The sequence below is a fragment of the Thalia democratica genome, chromosome 1, assembly GCF_965202585.1.
Source record: "Thalia democratica chromosome 1, ktThaDemo2.hap1.1, whole genome shotgun sequence".
NCBI lineage: Eukaryota > Metazoa > Chordata > Thaliacea > Salpida > Salpidae > Thalia > Thalia democratica.
In genome coordinates, this window is record NC_139165.1 from 61,822,839 (window position 1) to 61,841,044 (window position 18,206).

The following is an 18,206-nucleotide window of genomic DNA, read 5'->3' on the forward strand; positions in this document are numbered from 1 at the left end:
ACTCAAATTAACTAAAATTTTTTGAAAATCTTTGATCAATTCAGGATTTATACTAGATATTCCAGCAAAATTTTGAAACTAACACTAGACATTTTGGAGTATATGAAGAAGAGCAAACAGTTTTCCATTTATAATTCATAGAATATTAACTGAATCTGTATCCAACTAAATCTTGATTTGAAAATGAAGTCTTGTTCAGGCCAAATCTTAATTTAAGAAAAATATCATAATCATGTTTATCAAGCAGATCACTACTTAAAACACCAAAATAGTAACTAAACAACTTGGAAAAACACAACTGTTATGAAAAAAATTATGTTAATAATACTAGCCTAAGATTTAAAAAGAATAACAAAACTAGCCTGAGTCTGCCTGAATTTTAGAAGAGTTCTTACTGGCCACAGTTGGTCTGAGTTTTACAAAAAAGTTCAAACTAGTCTGAGTACATGGCAACCTGTAAATATGGTTTTCACTAGTTCTCTTTCTATCTACATTAAATAGTAAAAGAAGTCATTAAAACAGTATCAAACTTACCTCGATTTTTTCAGATTAATATCACTTTTCACAATTAATAGCTACTATATATTTTTAACACCTTAAAAAGATTAAACTAATTTTCAAGATATAAGTGATCAAAGTTGAAGACACGGTATACTAATAATTCCCACTTGCAATCAATTCACACTTCCACAATTCCCACCTAAATTTTTAAATAATTTTTTATCCTTATTTATTAATTTTTATTTTAGTTATTTGTACTACCACTGTTACCCCTAAGCCTAGTTGGTAAGCTGTTCTTGGATTTAATTGGCTGAGAATTGTGCACAGGTTGTAAATGATCGCCGGTTAGAACTGAACAGTTCCCAAAAACACAAACCAAACAATTATAAATTGAATTCACTGAAAATTGATCTCATCTTTCATTTTTTACCGATCTTCTTCAAATTTTACGTGAAGTCCATTACTGATTTTAATCTTTTTGATAAAAGAATTTTTCCAATTAAAAAAAAAATAATGAAAAAAAAACATTATATTTTGTTTTTTTAAGTTAATACTTTCATTTTTAATGTTTTTAACTTTCCAACTTTAAAAGTTATTTTAGCTATAAAAAAGAATATTTCATTAAAATTCGAGGTCCTTATTTTTTTTATAAAATAAAGGAGAAGATAAATTTTTAGTTAAAGGCATAGGGGGGGAAATGGTCCACCTTGATTTTTACAAGTTGATCTTATTTTATAGAGTTTTATTTGAGCTATCAGACATTGTTAACTGCTTTAAAAAATTCAAAGTAATATTTGAGATATAAGCGATCTGAGTTAGTGACCACAAAAAAGACAATCTTATTATAAATCTATCATCTCCTTAATTTTTAAACTAAACTTCTTCAAATTTTCACAAAAAGTCTATTAAATTTAAAAAGATTGAATGCAGGATTTTTTTTAATTTTGAAAAAAAGTATTAAAAAAAAACAATTTTTTGTTTTTATGTCTAAAGTATTTTTTTTATTGTATTTAAAATTGTAAAATTCAAAGTCTTTTAAACTATTAAAATGATTGTTAGTCTGTAGTCTGTAGCTCAAAAATTGAAGGAGAAGGTAAATTTTTAGTGATTTTTAAAATTTCCATGAAAATTGACTCCAAAAAATTTGCAATTGAAACTTTTGTATAGGAAACATTATATTATTACTTATAGTATGCTTGTAAGCTTTTAAATCTTATTTGATGTTAGTTTGAAAAAACAGTTTTCAAGTTGCTTAAATAAATTTTTGTTTTACTTACTTGATTTTTGAAATTATATGATACTTATAGTATTTTGTTTTTTTGTTTACTTGAATTTTTATATTATACATAAAATAATTAAAAAAGTATTTTTTTTAACTTCTTTTTAATAATATTGTATTACCATATAAATCTTTTACTATGCTGATCACCAGTAAACATAAATAAATAAGTTAAACTTTGAAAATTGGCAATTTATGCTTAAAAAAAAAACTACCCTATATTTATAATTGTACTTAAAATTAGATATAAGTATTTTTCTTAAACCTGTTTTGAAATTAATGTAAATTTTATTACCACAGGTCTAATACCTACTTTAGTAAAATGTTAAGATTTGCTTTTAGAACTAGTATACAGTGTTTTAAAAATCAAAAACAGTGTTTAAACAAAGATTATAATAGACACTTAGTGAAAAAACAGTTAAACAAGCAAGTAGTGTGTTCTGTTTTCACTACTTTAACATCTAAAAGGCTGTTTACTACATACAACAACAATGATTTTCAACTAAATGGACCAGTAAAACATTTTAGTCGGACATTTAGCACTGCCAGTTATTATTGTTTAAGCCAAGCAGAGCATGATACTAAAAAAGAAGTTCAAAACACAGGTATCCTTTCTAGCATGTATGGTGATTCATATCAAAAACAAAAGCAGGATGAAAATAATAAAAAGAATGAAGAAGAAAATAAAGAATCCATTCAAGTAAGTTAGCTCATTTTGTATTTTTTGAATCAAAACAAAAAATTTATACCACTCTATTGCCATTAAATAATAAATGTTAATACCCTGGGAAAAAACGAACTGGTTTATTTTTTAAATACTTGAACACAATGCAATAAAAAACATAACACAATTTTATTTTACTGTAGTCAAAAGAACATTATAGTTTTTGATGTTTTTTTTCATGTATACTAGGGTGCTTTTAAAAACAAAGATCTTTGAGTTTTCAGTTAAAAAAGGTTTTACATTTGGCAAATTCCACAAAAATATCCTGTGCAAAATTTTAGATGATTTAAAGAAATTTTCAAGCTAGCTAAATCTGATTTTCTGAAAACCACCCCAATGCAAACTGTATGGGACCTTAAATAAGCAACCTTAGAGTTTTACCTGGATATTTTTACTTTTAGCAATTAACACAAAAGCACGTTGAGCACAATTTAAGGCAATTTTAAGAAAGTTTTATGTCGGCACTTCTTGATTTTTTGAAAAAACCTACACAGAGTGATAAAAATGACTCAATTTCAAGAATTGCTTCTATGAAAAATTTTTTAAGGGCATAAAAGTGGTGCAATATTTTTTAAAAATTTATTTAAATTGGTTCTTATATTAAAGCTAAAAGCATAAACAGTCAGTATTTATAGAATATAAAATTTTTACTAGTTTTTGATGTATGTATGTTTTTTGTAAAAAAATTTTCCATACAAAGGTATTTAATGCAATTTGTTCATTGTCAGTTTTCTCAGAAAACAAAAAATCACTCAAGATATATCTCCTCCTTCATTTTTTGAGCTAGAGACCTAACATTTCCAGGAAATGTTCTTTTTATAGTTTAAAAGACTTTAAATGTTGCAATTTCAAGTTATTAAATTATTTTGTGAAGTTACACTTCAAAGATTACAAATTAAGTCTGCAAAACTTTTATTTGCTTATTTCTACAACTAGTTTCGACTATAATTAATAATCATTTTCAAGTAGAGACTAATGTTAAGAACAGAGAATTTTTAAGTTAGTACAAAAAGTGAAAACATATAATATAAGTGACATTCATAGTATAATAACATTCATTTTTAGTTTTAAGATTTTTTTGTAAAAAAATAACATTTTATAGCATTTGTATTAATTTTGTTGAGATAAAGCAATTTTTGCACGTACTAATTGAAATTTTTAAATTAAGGTTAAAATAAAAAAAAGGAGAACTCAAATTATTTTGGAAAAAATTATGTACAAAAATTTAAACATATAAAAATGAGTTTAAGTATATAAAAAAGTGTTCATTTATTTTAATTGCTTATCTGTAAAAAGGTATCTCTTTTTTATACTAATTTTCTGTACTTAACATAAATCTCTACTTGAAAATGATTATTAATTATAATCAAAACTAGTCGTAGAAGTAAGCAAATAAAAGTACTGCAGATTTCATTTGTAATTTTTGAAGTTTAACTTCACAAAATAATTTAATAAGACAAAATAAAAAAAATCCAATACAAAAAGATTGTGCGAAAAAGGAATAGAATTAAGGTAATTTTCATATTATTTTGTATTCTGTCAAAATATTAGAACATAAAAGTTTTAAATAGAAAAAATAGATTGTTTTTTTTAAATATAATTTTTATATTTCTAAAAAAAACCTGCATTCCATTGATTAATGTATTTGTGCTGGACTTTCTGTGAAAATTTGAAGAATATAGGTCTTAAAATTAAGGAGAAGATAGATTTTTAGTTAAATATTTTTTTTTTCATTAGGAACTTATAGAGCACACTGACTTTGATCGCTTATTTTGATTTTTTTAAGTGGCTAAGAATAAAACTCTACAACATATTTTTAATATCAACTAGTATAAAACAAGGATAAGGCCCTCCTAAGTTGTCTTAAAGTGAGCTGTTTGATAATTGCAACATAAAAAAAATCATGCTAAAAAATCTAAAATTACTTCAATTAGGTTCCATACAGTTCTAGATTTTTATAGGATTAATCTGAGAAAATAAAAAAAAGGTTGCTCAATAATTGTCAAAGAAAGGTTTTAGTGAAATAGTAGTTTTTTTAAACTTTAGTTTGCCTTTTGTAAGGAGCCTATTAAATTCTTATACTTTTATCTTTTTTTTTTTAAAGTTGATAAAGGTAAAAAGCTTGTATAAAACAATTTAACTTTCATTATTTTAATATTTTGTTTTTATAACAAAGTTTCACTCAAAAAAAAGATTATCAGTTAATTATAAAATCTTGTTCAAGTAGAAAAGTAATTGATAGCTTAGTTATTTATGTAGAAAATAAGACAAAAAAGTTTATTCATCTAGACCAGGGGTTGGCACACTGCGGCCCTCAAAGTCAAAATTTGCAGCCCGCGAGCTCCCTTTTAGCCAAAAATATACATTTCAAAAACAATAAAAATTAAAGACTTTGTAGTAAAAATTTATGTTTAGGCTTTAAGTTCAAAAAATGTTCTTAATTAGTGCTCTAATGTTGCTTAATTTATTATATTTTTGATCTTAATAAAATTTTTCTACTGATTTCTAGAACGCTTTTAAATAAATGTGGCCCTCAAAGTTTTATTTTATGAATAGTGCGGCCCGCAAGAATTTTTTCTAGGAAAATTGGCCCGTAAGTTACATAAGGCTGCCGACCCCTGATCTAGACAGTACTAATAGTTCATCAGGCTATTTACTAGCGTATTTAGTTATATTTTACAGGGTTGCCACACACTCAGGGAACTCAGGGAAATCAGGGAATCTCAGGGAATTTTCAAACTGTAGAAAACCTCAGGGAAACTCAGGGAATCTCAGGGAAAATCAGGGAATTTTGGCATTTTTCTTTTAACTCAGGGAAACTCAGGGAAGTTTTGATTTTTTCTCTAAATTTCAGGGAAGTTTTTGAAAATCTCAGGGAAATTTTTTTCTAGATCTAGAATGAGGTTTAGTTAATCCAGTTTCAATATTTTGTTCAAAAGTAGTAATTTTTATTATTTAAGTGGTTATTTAGAATTTTTTAGCCTTGCGGCTAGTTCTTCAATATTCTTAGTATTAACATTGTAGTTTTTTTAAGCTTTAAATTTATATTTACTTAAGTAAAATCAAACAGTTTAGAGAAATGAAAGTTGTTGTTAACTTTTATACAATAATGTTAAGCTTTTAAGTTTTATTTACTGCGTTCAGAACAGTTGCTAGGAAAGACATACAAGTCATAATGAAGTTATTATGTATGCATTTAAATGAGTTCTTCATGTGAAATTATTATTATAGTATAGTTAAATTTTGTCAATTAAAATGTCAAACAAATTAAACTTTATTCTTTTATGTAGAAAGTTAAGGGCATAGGGGGGTAAACACCCTTTTTTGGTTTTTGATCTTATTTTATATAGTTTTTGCTAAGCTAAAAAAAGCTTTTTACAGATTTAAAAATTTCAAAATAGTTTTTGAGATATAGCCGGTCAAAGTCGGAGCCAACAATAGGTTCCTTATGGGAGGCGCAAACTAAAACGGCAAAATTAGACTATTTCACTAAAAATCTATCTTCTCCTACGTTTTTTGAGATAACTACCTCAAATTTTCAGGAAATGTTCCTAAAAATTTGAGGTTGTTATCTCAAAAAACCTAGGAGAAGATAGATTTTTAGTAATTTCTAGTTATTTGCCGTTTTAGTTTGCGCCTCCCATAAGGAACCTATTGTTGCTTCCGACTTTGACCGGCTATATCTCAAAAATTATTTTGAAAATTTTAAATCTGTAAAAACCATCTTGTAGCTTAGTAAAAACTATATAAAATAAGGTCAAAAACCAAAAAAGGGTGTTTACCCCCCTATGCCCTTAACTAACAAGTTTACACAAAGTTGTGCAAAAATTTAGTTTTTAATTTATTGGTTTAAACCTTTTAAGATTGAGTTTTTGAAAACAGTTATTTTCATAAATTTAAATGCAGAAGCATACACATACAACCTTCCTTTTATTATTAAAGAAGAAAAATGAGAATGAGGTATTAATAATTTGTGTTAGAAGAGAAAATTTTTTTTTAAGATTTGAAAAATACTCAGGGAAACTCAGGGAAATTTAAGGTTACTCAGGGAAATTTTTGGTCACTCAGGGAAGATTTTTTGGCTCAAAGAGTGGCAACCCTGATTTTAGTTTAAAAATATATTTAAATACTAGCAAAATTAAAAATTAGTTGGTTATAAAAAATGTTTTATGAATTGTTTTTAAAATTTGTTTTACAATTGTAAAGTTGTCTAATAGTTTACGATAATTTTACAGGATAAAATCCAGAGAATTAGTAAATGGATGCTGTTACTCAGTTTGTGCATTAGTACTCCGAGCTTTATTTTATTATTTGGAGCTCCATTAAAGACAAAAAATGGTGATATTGTAGAAGATCAGTATTCTTCTCATGCTGCCCCCATTGCTTATATTAAGCGAGCATGGGGTGAACTTATGTCAGTAAAACGGGAATTTGTTGAACCATCATCTAAAAAATTACTTCCTGACCATTTAACGCAGTATCAACCGCGACTAACATTAGTTATGGAACTAATGGATCTTTTTATACATCCAACATATGATTCTGTTCAAGGGTGGAGGTTTAAAAAAAGACCTGGTATAGAATATTTTCTTTCTCAAGTCAGTTTTTATATTTATAGTTTAATGATGTTTAGATTGTTGTTCATAATTAGTTATGGAATATTATTATTTTAAATTTCTGCTTCTCTTGTTTTGTTTACATTTGATTAAAGTCATCTTAGTGCAAGTAGTTTTATCTTTCAGAATAGAATTAAATGTTATTGAAAGCCTTGTGTGTAAACTAAAGCACTGAATGTAAAACTCAAATTTTTATATATTGTCAAAATATACTACACAAATTTAGAACTGTATACAGGGTTGTTATAAGCCTGCAAAAACCTGAAATTTGACATTTTAAGGAAAAAACTTGAAAAACCTGGAATTTTGAACTAAGTTTTCACATGTAATGTATTGAAATTTTGTTAATATACAAAAATCTATCATATATATATTTTTTTTTTGTCTCACTAAAAAAATTTATAATTAAAAAACACATATAAAGTAGCTTTAAGTATTTTTTCATTGTTGTTATACTATATCAGACAGTTTTTTACCTTCATTTAGTTTTGTATTAGAAATAGAGTAAAACACTTTTTCTTTAAGAAACCTGGAAGAAATTCAGAAAACCTGGAAAAAATCAAAAAATCTTTGGCAACCCTAGCAATATATTTAAATATGAGATTATAATACAACAAATCTGTACAGCCAAAAAAAATATTCCAAAAATTTAACTACATTATCAAGACCATCAATCAGACCACTTGTAAAATAAATCTTTAATGAACCAACCAGTATAAATGACAGTTTAATTAAGGTATTGTTATGTACTTATATAATAAGATAATACAACTGGACTACTATTTATTATTTTTAAAAGTAGAAGGTTTTATGTTAGTTCATTTAGTGGTTAAAACTGAAATCCCATTTATTATTTTATGAGGTTTATTAGGATAGCTAAATTAGCTTTTTTTTAATCTATTTTAAAGTAGAAAAAATTAAAAAAAGTTTTGTTAATTTTAAATGTAAAAAATGATTTATATATGTTTCATTCCCGTTTTGATATTCAACAGCTTAGAAAGCATAAGATTGCATTATCTATTTTAAATTGTTAAAACTGTTAGCTTCTAAAGTTAAAATGGTTATAATGAATACTATTAGAATTAAAACATATTTTATTATAAATTATAGCAAACATGCTTGGCTAGAATTTTTATTAACTAACCATTAGCTGGGAATTTTGAATAATTAAAAAGAACCGTTTTTTCTGACAGATGGTCCAACATTATGAAATAGTAATTTTCACAAAAGAAATAGGTATGACAGCTTTTCCACTCATTCAAAACATGGATGAAAAAGGATATATAATGTATCGTTTGTTTCGGGACTCCTGTAGGTACGAACACGGCTTTGATAAAGGAGATATTGTGAATGGAGTACTCCCAACACTAAATCCATACTATCAAAAAGATTTGTCTCATATAAATAGAGAACTAACAAAGGTTATTACTACTTACTTTTATTTATAAATTATTTTTTTCTTTAAATTTTAATGTTTCAAAGTTTTATTATGATTCACAGTTTAAAAATATTTAAAAATTTAAAAAGAAATAATTTAAGAATTATATAAATTTAAATAACTCATTTCTTATTTATTTCACAACGAAATAAATAAATATGTTTTCGAAATTATACTAAATTTCCTCATCAAGTGATAATTGATTTTGGAAATTATTTAGTAAGTAGATAGTTTAAAAAGTAAGTTTGAAGTGTTATGACATAAAAAAGGGTTATACAAATAAAAAATTTAGCATGTAGCAAAAAAAATTCAAGTAAAAATATTTAATTAGTAAATTGCAATTATTTTGCTTTACTATTTAACAAATTTAAAGGTTTTATTTAATAAGCGAATTCTACAGCCTGGAATCGATATTGATCGAAATAGAAAGGCTTAAGAACATGCAAATAAGATTAGATGTAAAAGCAAAATTATTGATTATTTACTAAGGACTTTTGTTTATAGTACTTGTAACGATTGAACCATCTTTTTTATTTTATTTAAAATATATACTGTAAAAAGACAAAAAAATTGTACTTTAAAAATCCGGAAAAAGTAAGAAAGTTTAAAAAAGAATATCTTGTATATTGTAGGTACTAATAAGCTTTACAAAATATCAAATAAGCATTTTGAAATAAAGTTGTAGTCTTATTTAGTTAAGGGCATAGGGGGTGGGTAATTCACTTTCTTAACAATTTGATCTTATTTAAAAGAGTTTAACTTAGCTACAAGATGCTTTTTATAGATTTAACAATTTTAAAATATTTTTGATATATAGCAGGTCAAAGTTGGAGGCAACAATAGGTTCCTTATGTGAGGCGCAAACTAAAATGGCAAAAAAAGACTACTTCACTTAAAATCTATCTTCTCCTACGTTTTTTGAGATAAAGACCTTAAACTTTAAGGAAATATGCCTTGCAATATTTAAAATTTTTTGTTGGAAGAAATCAAAAAAAAAAAAAGTTTAAAAAAAACACTTAATTTTATTTTTTTGTCATAATTTTTTTTAACGATTTTTCTAAATATTACAAGGAATATTTCCTGAAAGTTTCAGACAGTTACCTCAAAAAACGTAGGAGTAGATAGATTTTTAGTGAATTCTAGTTATTGACCAATCTTGTACGCAGTGCCTCTTCTTTTAATTTCCATGCTTCTCTCCATACAGGTCGCAGGACAGGATTAGAAAAAATCTCCAGCAAAACTCTTTTGTCTAAAAACGCAAAACCATCTCGCAGCTGTAGCAGGGTTGCCACACACTCAGGGAATTCAGAGAAACTCAGGGAATTTTCAAGTTATAGAAAATCTCAGGGAAACTCAGGAATTTTGATTCTTTTTTTTAATTCAAGGAAACTCAGAGCAGTTTTGGTTTTTTCTAAAAATTTCTGAGAAGTTTTGAGATTTTTTAAAGAATCTCGGGAAGGTTTTTATTAGATCTAGAATGAGATTTAGTTAATCCAGTTTCAATACTTTGTTCAAAATACTTAATTAAATTTATTTTTAAATGCTTATTTAGAATTTTTTTAGCCTTGCGGCTAGTTCTTCAATATTCTTAGAATTAACATTGTAGTTTTTCAATAAATAAATTTTTTAAGGAGTTGTTAAAAACTCAAGGAAGTTTAAGGTTACTCAGGGAAAATTTTTTGACTCAAAGAGTGGCAAACCTGTGTAGTCTATACATAATTTCAGCTGGGGATACTTGCTGGAACTCGCTGTCAGGGGTGTTCCTCAACTGAAGAATCGCACTTAAAAATCTTTTGCTATCTGGGCTACCTGATTCAGTAACATTGGACCTTAGGAGTCTTTTTGCTTACTTTACAGCAACTTCTGCTCATCCATTTGACCTTGGGTAGTATTCTGAAGCTAGTTATTGAGGTTTTAAGAAATTCCTTTGTTGAACTTAAAAAAAATTCTGGTCCATCATCATTTGATATCTCCTCAGGTACTCCAAATCTAGAAAATAAGTCTTGTAGGAATTTAATCAAACCACGCGAAGCTGCTTGAAATGTTCTACTGGGTGTTCAAAATATTTCTGTCCAACCTGACAATCTGTTGTTTACTACTATAATATTGTTTCCAGCAAACTGGAAAAAATCTGCAAATATCTTCTTGAAAGGACTTGTAGGATGATCCGATAACTCGTAACAATGGTTGAGAATGAAAGTTTCAGTTGCAGCTTTTCTCGAATTGATTCAATGTCCTGTGTAATCACAGGCCAAAAGACCATCTGTTGGGCACAAGCATGCATTGATGTTACACCTTGGTGCGCTGAATGTAACTTATTGAGAACACGAGGTCGTAAACTTAAAGGCACCCCCACTCTGTCCTTTGTAAAGTATGACTCCATCACTTAGTACAAAGCACCATCGTATCTAAAATACGCAGACAAAGATTCATCATGTTTTAAACTTCGACCTTCTTAGATACACCAAAAAATACTTGAAAATAGATTGTCATTTAACGTTTCTTCTACAATTTCTTCACAAGTGATTGCGATTGAACGGCGTACTTCATTACTTAATAAAGCAATAAGAAGTGAATTCATTAGTCAAGTCACCATCATGCGAATTAATTTCACTTGACAAGGTAGGATAACGTGATGCAGCGTCTGCAGCTAAATTGGTTTTACCAGGCATGTACTGTACTTCAAAAAGCCGTGGTAGTGTGCGTTGTTTCAGTCTAAATATTTGTGTGTTCTGAATTTCGTTTAAATCACGAACACCGAAAATCTTTACTAGTAGCTTATATCAGTATATCTGTGGCAGACTTTGGTGTTGGAATTTCCGAATTGATTTTAAGTATTTTAGTAAAGGTCCTATGCTTCTGACAGTATTAGAACTTCTTTGAATTAAGGGTTATGCCAGCTTTTCCAACTTTTGACAAAGGTCTATTGTTCCCCACCAGTTACACTCTAGTTCAGAATCATAAAACACAGTATCATCTACACACCTATCTTTTCTATCAAAATCATATAAGATAGCTGGAAAAACGAAGATTGTAACCATCACCAGACGAAACAAAGCCTTGAGGTACTCTAGTATAACAAAATTTGCCAAACGGAGTGATAAATGTTGTGAGATTTATATCACTTTCTCTCAAAGGAACTCCATGATACCCCTTCAAAGCATCTGTTACAGTCTTGATGTTCCTTTTAGAATTCTTCGTGCCAACTTAAACGGAGTTTCTGAATTATATGTCTCTCTTGCAATACTTGTTAAAAGGTGAGAGATCTACAGTATTTTAAGTGACCCATCTTGTTTCATTGTGATAACCATACAATGATACCAGATTACAGGTTAACCTTAGGGACACGTTTCAAAACACCTAACTTCTCATCCCTTTTTAGATCCGCTTCAACCTACTTTTGCCAATGAGTTGGTACGTGTGCTGGAGTATGAAAAGCACGAGGTTTAGCATTATCCTCCAAATGAATTTCGATTGGGGGCCCACTCATTTGACTAAGTGGTTTATGCGGAGATATATTAAACGTAGAAGCTGCATATTTTTGCAGAAGCCACTCACGCATGTTACTTACATTTTCACTTGTAGCCTCGAATGGAAGCTTGCGTGGTTTATCTGGAACTTTGCTTCTGGTTGGGCAACTGCAGGTTACCTTGTGTGACTTGAGTTTACTTTGATCTTTTTCATTTAAATTTGCAACAACTTTTGAATGCTGATGAGGCAGCTGAGAACCAATAGTGGGAAAATCTCTGTTTATGATTAGAAGTTTAACCATTGTTTCATACGATAGAAAAAAACCAGTTACTGATTCACTGACATAAATAAAGCTAATGTAGCTACCTCATTTTTTGGTGACATTCCACTAACAGTGGCTCTAAAAACGCCTAAAATATCTATTGGATTTTTGTTAGCAGCCCGAATTGTGATTGATACAGGAAGTAGGTCATTCTTACCAAAACCATCATCTTGAAAGTTTTTCCATCTCTAAAGATTTGACTGTGCACCAGTATCAGCTAACACACTAAACATAAAAACTTATTTGTGCCCTGTTTAGTGATTTCAATTGATGCACAAAGAAGTTCGAATGTCTTGGCTCTACGCAAATTTCTCTTGTTAAAAATAATTTTGTTCAACATAATTCGTTTATTAGCGTGTAATGACATAACTTGTGTATTCTGTTGCATAAACTATCATCATGGCTTTGAACAGCATTAACCTTCTTTGACTGGCTGCGCCAATAGGAAAAACAATATCTGAAAAGTTTACAATTGAGTTCCTTTCCCTTTGTCTTCTCAATGAAAAAAAGATATTTTACATGAAGAATAACCCTTTTTGGAATTAAGTTAATTTAATAATAATGTAAAATATCTGAAACAAGTATAAACATATAAACTAAAATGAGCTAAAGCTTTCTACAGTGTGAAAAGTTCTTTAGCAGCTTATTAGTTAAAAAATCAGTTTGGTTATTGTATCTTACAGTTTAAAAGTTATAAATTCATGTAATAGTATCTTAGATATAAAAATACATATTCGATATGAAATCAAACTTTGCAGCTTCATATAAAAAGTAAAGAAAAAAAAAGTACAGTTTATATTTATGTAATTTTAAAACTTAGAAGTGTCAAGTTTTGTTATGATTTTATTAGAAAGAAAATTCAGAAATATTTTACTAAAATATTTTTTAAATGCAGTTTGAGAAAAGTCACATTATATTTTTATGTAGTATGTTATCATTTTTAATATTTATTAAGTGATATAATTTATTTTAAATAATTGCGGTTCTTACTTATCATCATAAATTTTGTTTAAAACTGAAGTTTTTCATCTTTGCTCGGTCGTTCTAACCTATTTCGGTTCGAATAACATTCTGGCTTTTCTTCAACGAGAATTTGAAAGTTAAACAACCTATAGGTAATCAATTTAATTTTAGTAAGGTCATTCTCAGGCCACCTCAGTTCAGCTTGAAATCTTATCTTGAAAGCTCAGGTCTATCATGATTTTTTTCTAACCATCTTTATTAAGCTATTATAAAATTATTATTGTATCATTAATAAATGACATATATGTTAAGGATAAATATATGGTGTTTTTAAGGGGAAGGACTAGTTTACAAAATTCATGTAGTTATGAAAAAAAATATTTGGTTAATGTAATTTTCATCAACCATATAGTAGTTATTGATTATTTTTTTATTAGTGTAGTGAATGACTTGTGACAAGGATTGACAGGATTTATATATTTTGTTTTTTCGATATTTTTTTAAATTTATTCTGTTATTGTATCTTTTTCGGAAAGCCTGTTAGTTTGAATAAAGATACTTGCGAAAGTAAATGTTTTAATTCGCTTATTGTAACAGTAAAGTTTCTATCTTAAGTTAAACATAAAATGTTTTAATTTTGTTTGTGATTTGTTCTTTATTTTAAGCATTTATTGAAGTCAATATTATATTTCTTTTATCAAATACAAACACCAAAAACATTAGTTATCGTTATTTTGGCTTGCATGCATATCAAAAATTTTTAACTAAGATCCTGTGTATATAGCTAGATTTTTTTAGTAAGCTGTCGTTTTAAAAATATTCCTACCATGCCAATAGATTTGTTTATTAAAACGTTAAATAAAATGGGTTTGATCCTTTTTACTAAGCAAGTACTATTTTTTTTAGCAAGTTTTAGTAAGCAAGCTAATATAATACAATATTTCTAAGCATGTATACTATTTACATTATAAGCAACTAAAATCTTAAGGATTCCTATCATAAAAACATCCGGTTCAGGATCCGGCCGGATCTTAGTTTGAAAAAAAAAGGATCAGTTCGGATATTAATTTGAAAAATATTTGGATCCGGTCTGATCCGAAATTTGAGGATTTGGTAGATCACTATTAAAAAGCTTTTTAGGTATTTTGTGTAAGCTAATCTTTGATTTAAAAAGAATGAACATTTTTTAGTATGTGCAGTTAATAAGTTATACACGTCAGGTGATCCATGTTGATGTAGATCGAAGAGCGTTTGAAAGAAATCCAACAAATGGTTTGTATATTCCAAAATGGGATGGCGATGATAAGGATTCCACATTATATGATCTTGCATCTTTGCTCAGAGCTATTGCTGTAAACCAGGTTAGTATTTAGATATACACTTATTTTGTTTAAAACTTTAAAATTTAATGTACTTATTAATTTTATAGTTTTGGCCAGAACCAGGAAAAACCATTCGTTTTTTTAATGTTAACAAAATAACTTAATAAGTTTTAATACTACAGCTATATATTTTTATAAAAATATAACATAAAAAAATCATTTCAAGTATTGCTTACTTCAAAGTCAATGAAAATTTTAGTATAAATACACATGAAAATCAATCAATATAAAATAAAGTTCTTTAGTTAAATTTTGTCAAGTATATTTAAAATTAATAATTCTAATATCTATATAATGCTTCTCAAACATTGGCTCTTATATTTAAAAACATTTAAAGTGTCATTTTATAGACGGTTTATTATGTTGTTCCATGAAGTTACTGTTTGCTGTTATGATTAGTGACGTCAGCCTTGTCTAATTGCTGTGCATGTTTAATTGATTCTCCACTTAGTAAGACAGCTTGCATGCTCGTTTTTAATTCAATCAAAAAACATTGTCAAAAGTCATTAGAGCTAATACTTAAATTTTAATTTGCTCTGAGAAAAATCAAATTTACTTAAAACTTGTGGTCTGGTAATAATCCAAGTGGTGTTAACAAAACTTTAGCATTTTTCACGAAAGTCCAGGGATTGGCTCTGATGACTTCCGCTGATGCTTTCTTTGTTCTAAGAAAATAATCATGAATTTTTTTTGCAATGTATTTATAGAAAGCTATTTTTACCAAATGGATTATACCTTTGAAATTAATGATTTTCTCAAATCTGTAAAAAAAGTTACCCAAATAGTAAATCTCTTTCTATCATTATGAATTGAGATTATAGTTATTGTTATTAATTTAGCACATAAAAACTTATTTGTATAGGGTTTAGCAGCAACTGTTTATGTTTTGATTTTTTGTTAAAAAAAGATAACAATTCAACCGATTTTTTGGTCTTTATGTACAATCAACTAATATCAACATATTTTAAGTAATATTTATTCAAAATATATAATATTTTCTTATTGTTTTTTTTTCAACTAATGATAGAATAACTAATGTACTGTAAAGGTCGAAGACGTTCGTGATGTAGTATCTCATTATAACAAGCATGATAATGTTATACAAGCATGGAAAGAAAACCAACGTAAAATAGAAGAGGATCAGATTCAAAACGAAAAATTGATGAAAGAGAAACCTCCACAATTAAACTTAAACTTTGGTAAAGGGCTTACTAGCTGGTTTACTAAATAATTATGTTTCACTACTACCATGTTATGTTTTGTAAAAATTTAACTAATAGTAAAGAGCTAGTAGGAAACTATCTATTAAGCTGTTTAAAACTCTCAGCTCTCCGATAGCCATTATTTGTTATTTTTATCAAATTAAAAACAAGAAATATCTGTTTAATTTCTTCTTTAGTTTAATGAAATTTATTTATAACCCACTTTGCAAAATGTTTTCCTTTAGTAAAAAACACTTTTTATAAAGCTTATGGAACATAAACTCCTAAAATTTTATAAAACTACAAAACTATTAGTAGTAGTAGTTTTAAAAGTTATACAAGTGATAAAAACTATTTTCTATTACTATTTTTAAACTTTGTTAAACAAATTAAGTTGTTCTAGCAGCTTCCTATAATACTTAGATTAACAATAACTTAATGATTATTTTTCTTTAAGAAACTCAAAAAGTAAAAATAAATGACTTTCAGCTTGTTTTGGTTTTTAATTAAAAAAATTTCAGCTCTTTGGAAACTTTTAAAGCATAGTATATAGAATTTAAGTTTTAATTGTACTAAATTTCCTAAAAAAATTATTCTTTTTTAATAACAATTAGTAATTCTCATTTACATTTTTACTAAATGTTTGTACAAATATCTACACATGAAAATTTCCGTATATCTGTTTAGTTGTGTAATTAAGATGAGTTTGTTGACGATATTAAGTTGTTTATCATTTAAATAAGTTGCAGAATGTTTTGTTAATAAACTGCTTAATTTAGAATTACTATAATAAAAAATGTTTAAAGTGGTACTAATTTGCTTGTGTACTATTACAGTAATTAAAAACTATTTATCAGTTTTAAATGCATCTAGTTTGTTAGTTTTCTTAAAGTCTTAATAATATATATTTTAGAAACAATTGCATCCTTTCTTTAAAGTTATATTTGTATTTTAGTTTAACTTTTGCTATTTTTAATTGTTTAACTACGTTTTTATTTTCTCATTGAGTTTTTAACTAGGAAATAAACTTTAAATTATGAAAAATTCGTAATGTATTTTGTTTTTGAAAAAAAAGGTCTTAGTTGGACTTTTTATTTTTTATAATTTAGAAGTTAAACTGTCTGTTTTCATACATTAAAAAAATAAAACTTACAGTTATAAAATCTTGCTAAATATATGTTGAGAGATAATTAGTGTAAATTGTACGATTATAAACAAGCTTTAACATTCAAAAGAAAATAAAGTTTGTAGAAATAAGAATTAAGCATGGTGTCAAGTATTTTTTAGTATATAGTATTCTTTTGTTTTCTAATTGATTTTATTATCAATAGGTTTAATTTACAGTTTTACAACACTTGTTTTTGCTTTATTTTTTACAAAGAGAAAGAATTATTTGCACAAGTTACATACAAATCTAAGTCCATAAATAAAAGTTATTTAAGAATTATTAAGAAAATAATGTTAGTTTTTTACTGATTTCAAGTTATCTACGATATTGGTTCAGATGTATATTAAAATTTTTCTTTATTTGAAACAGTTTTACATACTTAAGAATTATTTCCTAATGTATGTGTTATTTGATTGATGTCAAATTTGCACGAAGGGTCACTTTTGTACGAAGACACTTTTGCACGAGGGACATTTTTTGCGCGAGCAGACAATTTTGCACGGGTAAAATTTTTTACACTTTTTTTTTAATTAATTTTTTTTAATTTTAATGTCACTGTTACCCTTTACCTAGGGGTGGGCAACGTATGGCCCGCGGGCCGGATCCGGCCCGCAGAGTGAAAATGACCGGGGCCTTCAACAGCTTTTTAAACTTTAATGTGATCCAGCCCGCAAATGAAAATGACCGGCCTGCAAGTGAAGTGACAGACCAGCAGAGGTAAATATTGCAAAGTTTTTATAAAACTTTGCATTATATTTTTACAAGTCAAAACTGTAAGAATTTGACTTCAAAAAAATGCTAAAAAATGATTTTGTAAGTTGATGTGTTCTAATGAATATACCATTTTGTCCTAGTACTTTGTGTTGTTCTAACTTAGTTGGAATATCGTTTTGTCAAATTACCCCAAGCAAAGTTTTTTTCAAGTACGATGTTTTACATACGTACCTTTGTCAATTACAATGTCAATTATGTTTATAGACATTGGTTTAACCCTCGGTCAGTAATTTTTTCATTGTTTTTTATTTTTTTTTTACTATCACTGTTACCCCTTACCCTCGGTCAGTAACTTTTTTTGCTTTTTGTTTTTTATATTAATTTATCTTTTAGTTTTTTTTGATGTATACTCTTATTATTATTTTT

The 18,206-nt window shown here is 27.3% G+C and overlaps 1 protein-coding gene across 1 annotated transcript; it reads left to right on the forward strand.

Annotated features, from left to right (window-relative positions):
- The first annotated feature begins 2,086 nt into the window (after positions 1–2,086).
- LOC145829283 (mitochondrial import inner membrane translocase subunit TIM50-like) lies at positions 2,087–16,551 on the forward strand. The gene is made up of 5 exons (XM_082937041.1): positions 2,087–2,480; positions 6,740–7,102; positions 8,314–8,541; positions 14,535–14,675; positions 15,745–16,551. The coding sequence occupies exons 1-5, from the start codon at positions 2,103–2,105 to the stop codon at positions 15,925–15,927; spliced, it is 1,293 nt and encodes a 430-aa protein (XP_082793167.1). The 5' UTR covers positions 2,087–2,102; the 3' UTR covers positions 15,928–16,551.
- The last annotated feature ends 1,655 nt before the right edge of the window (positions 16,552–18,206 follow it).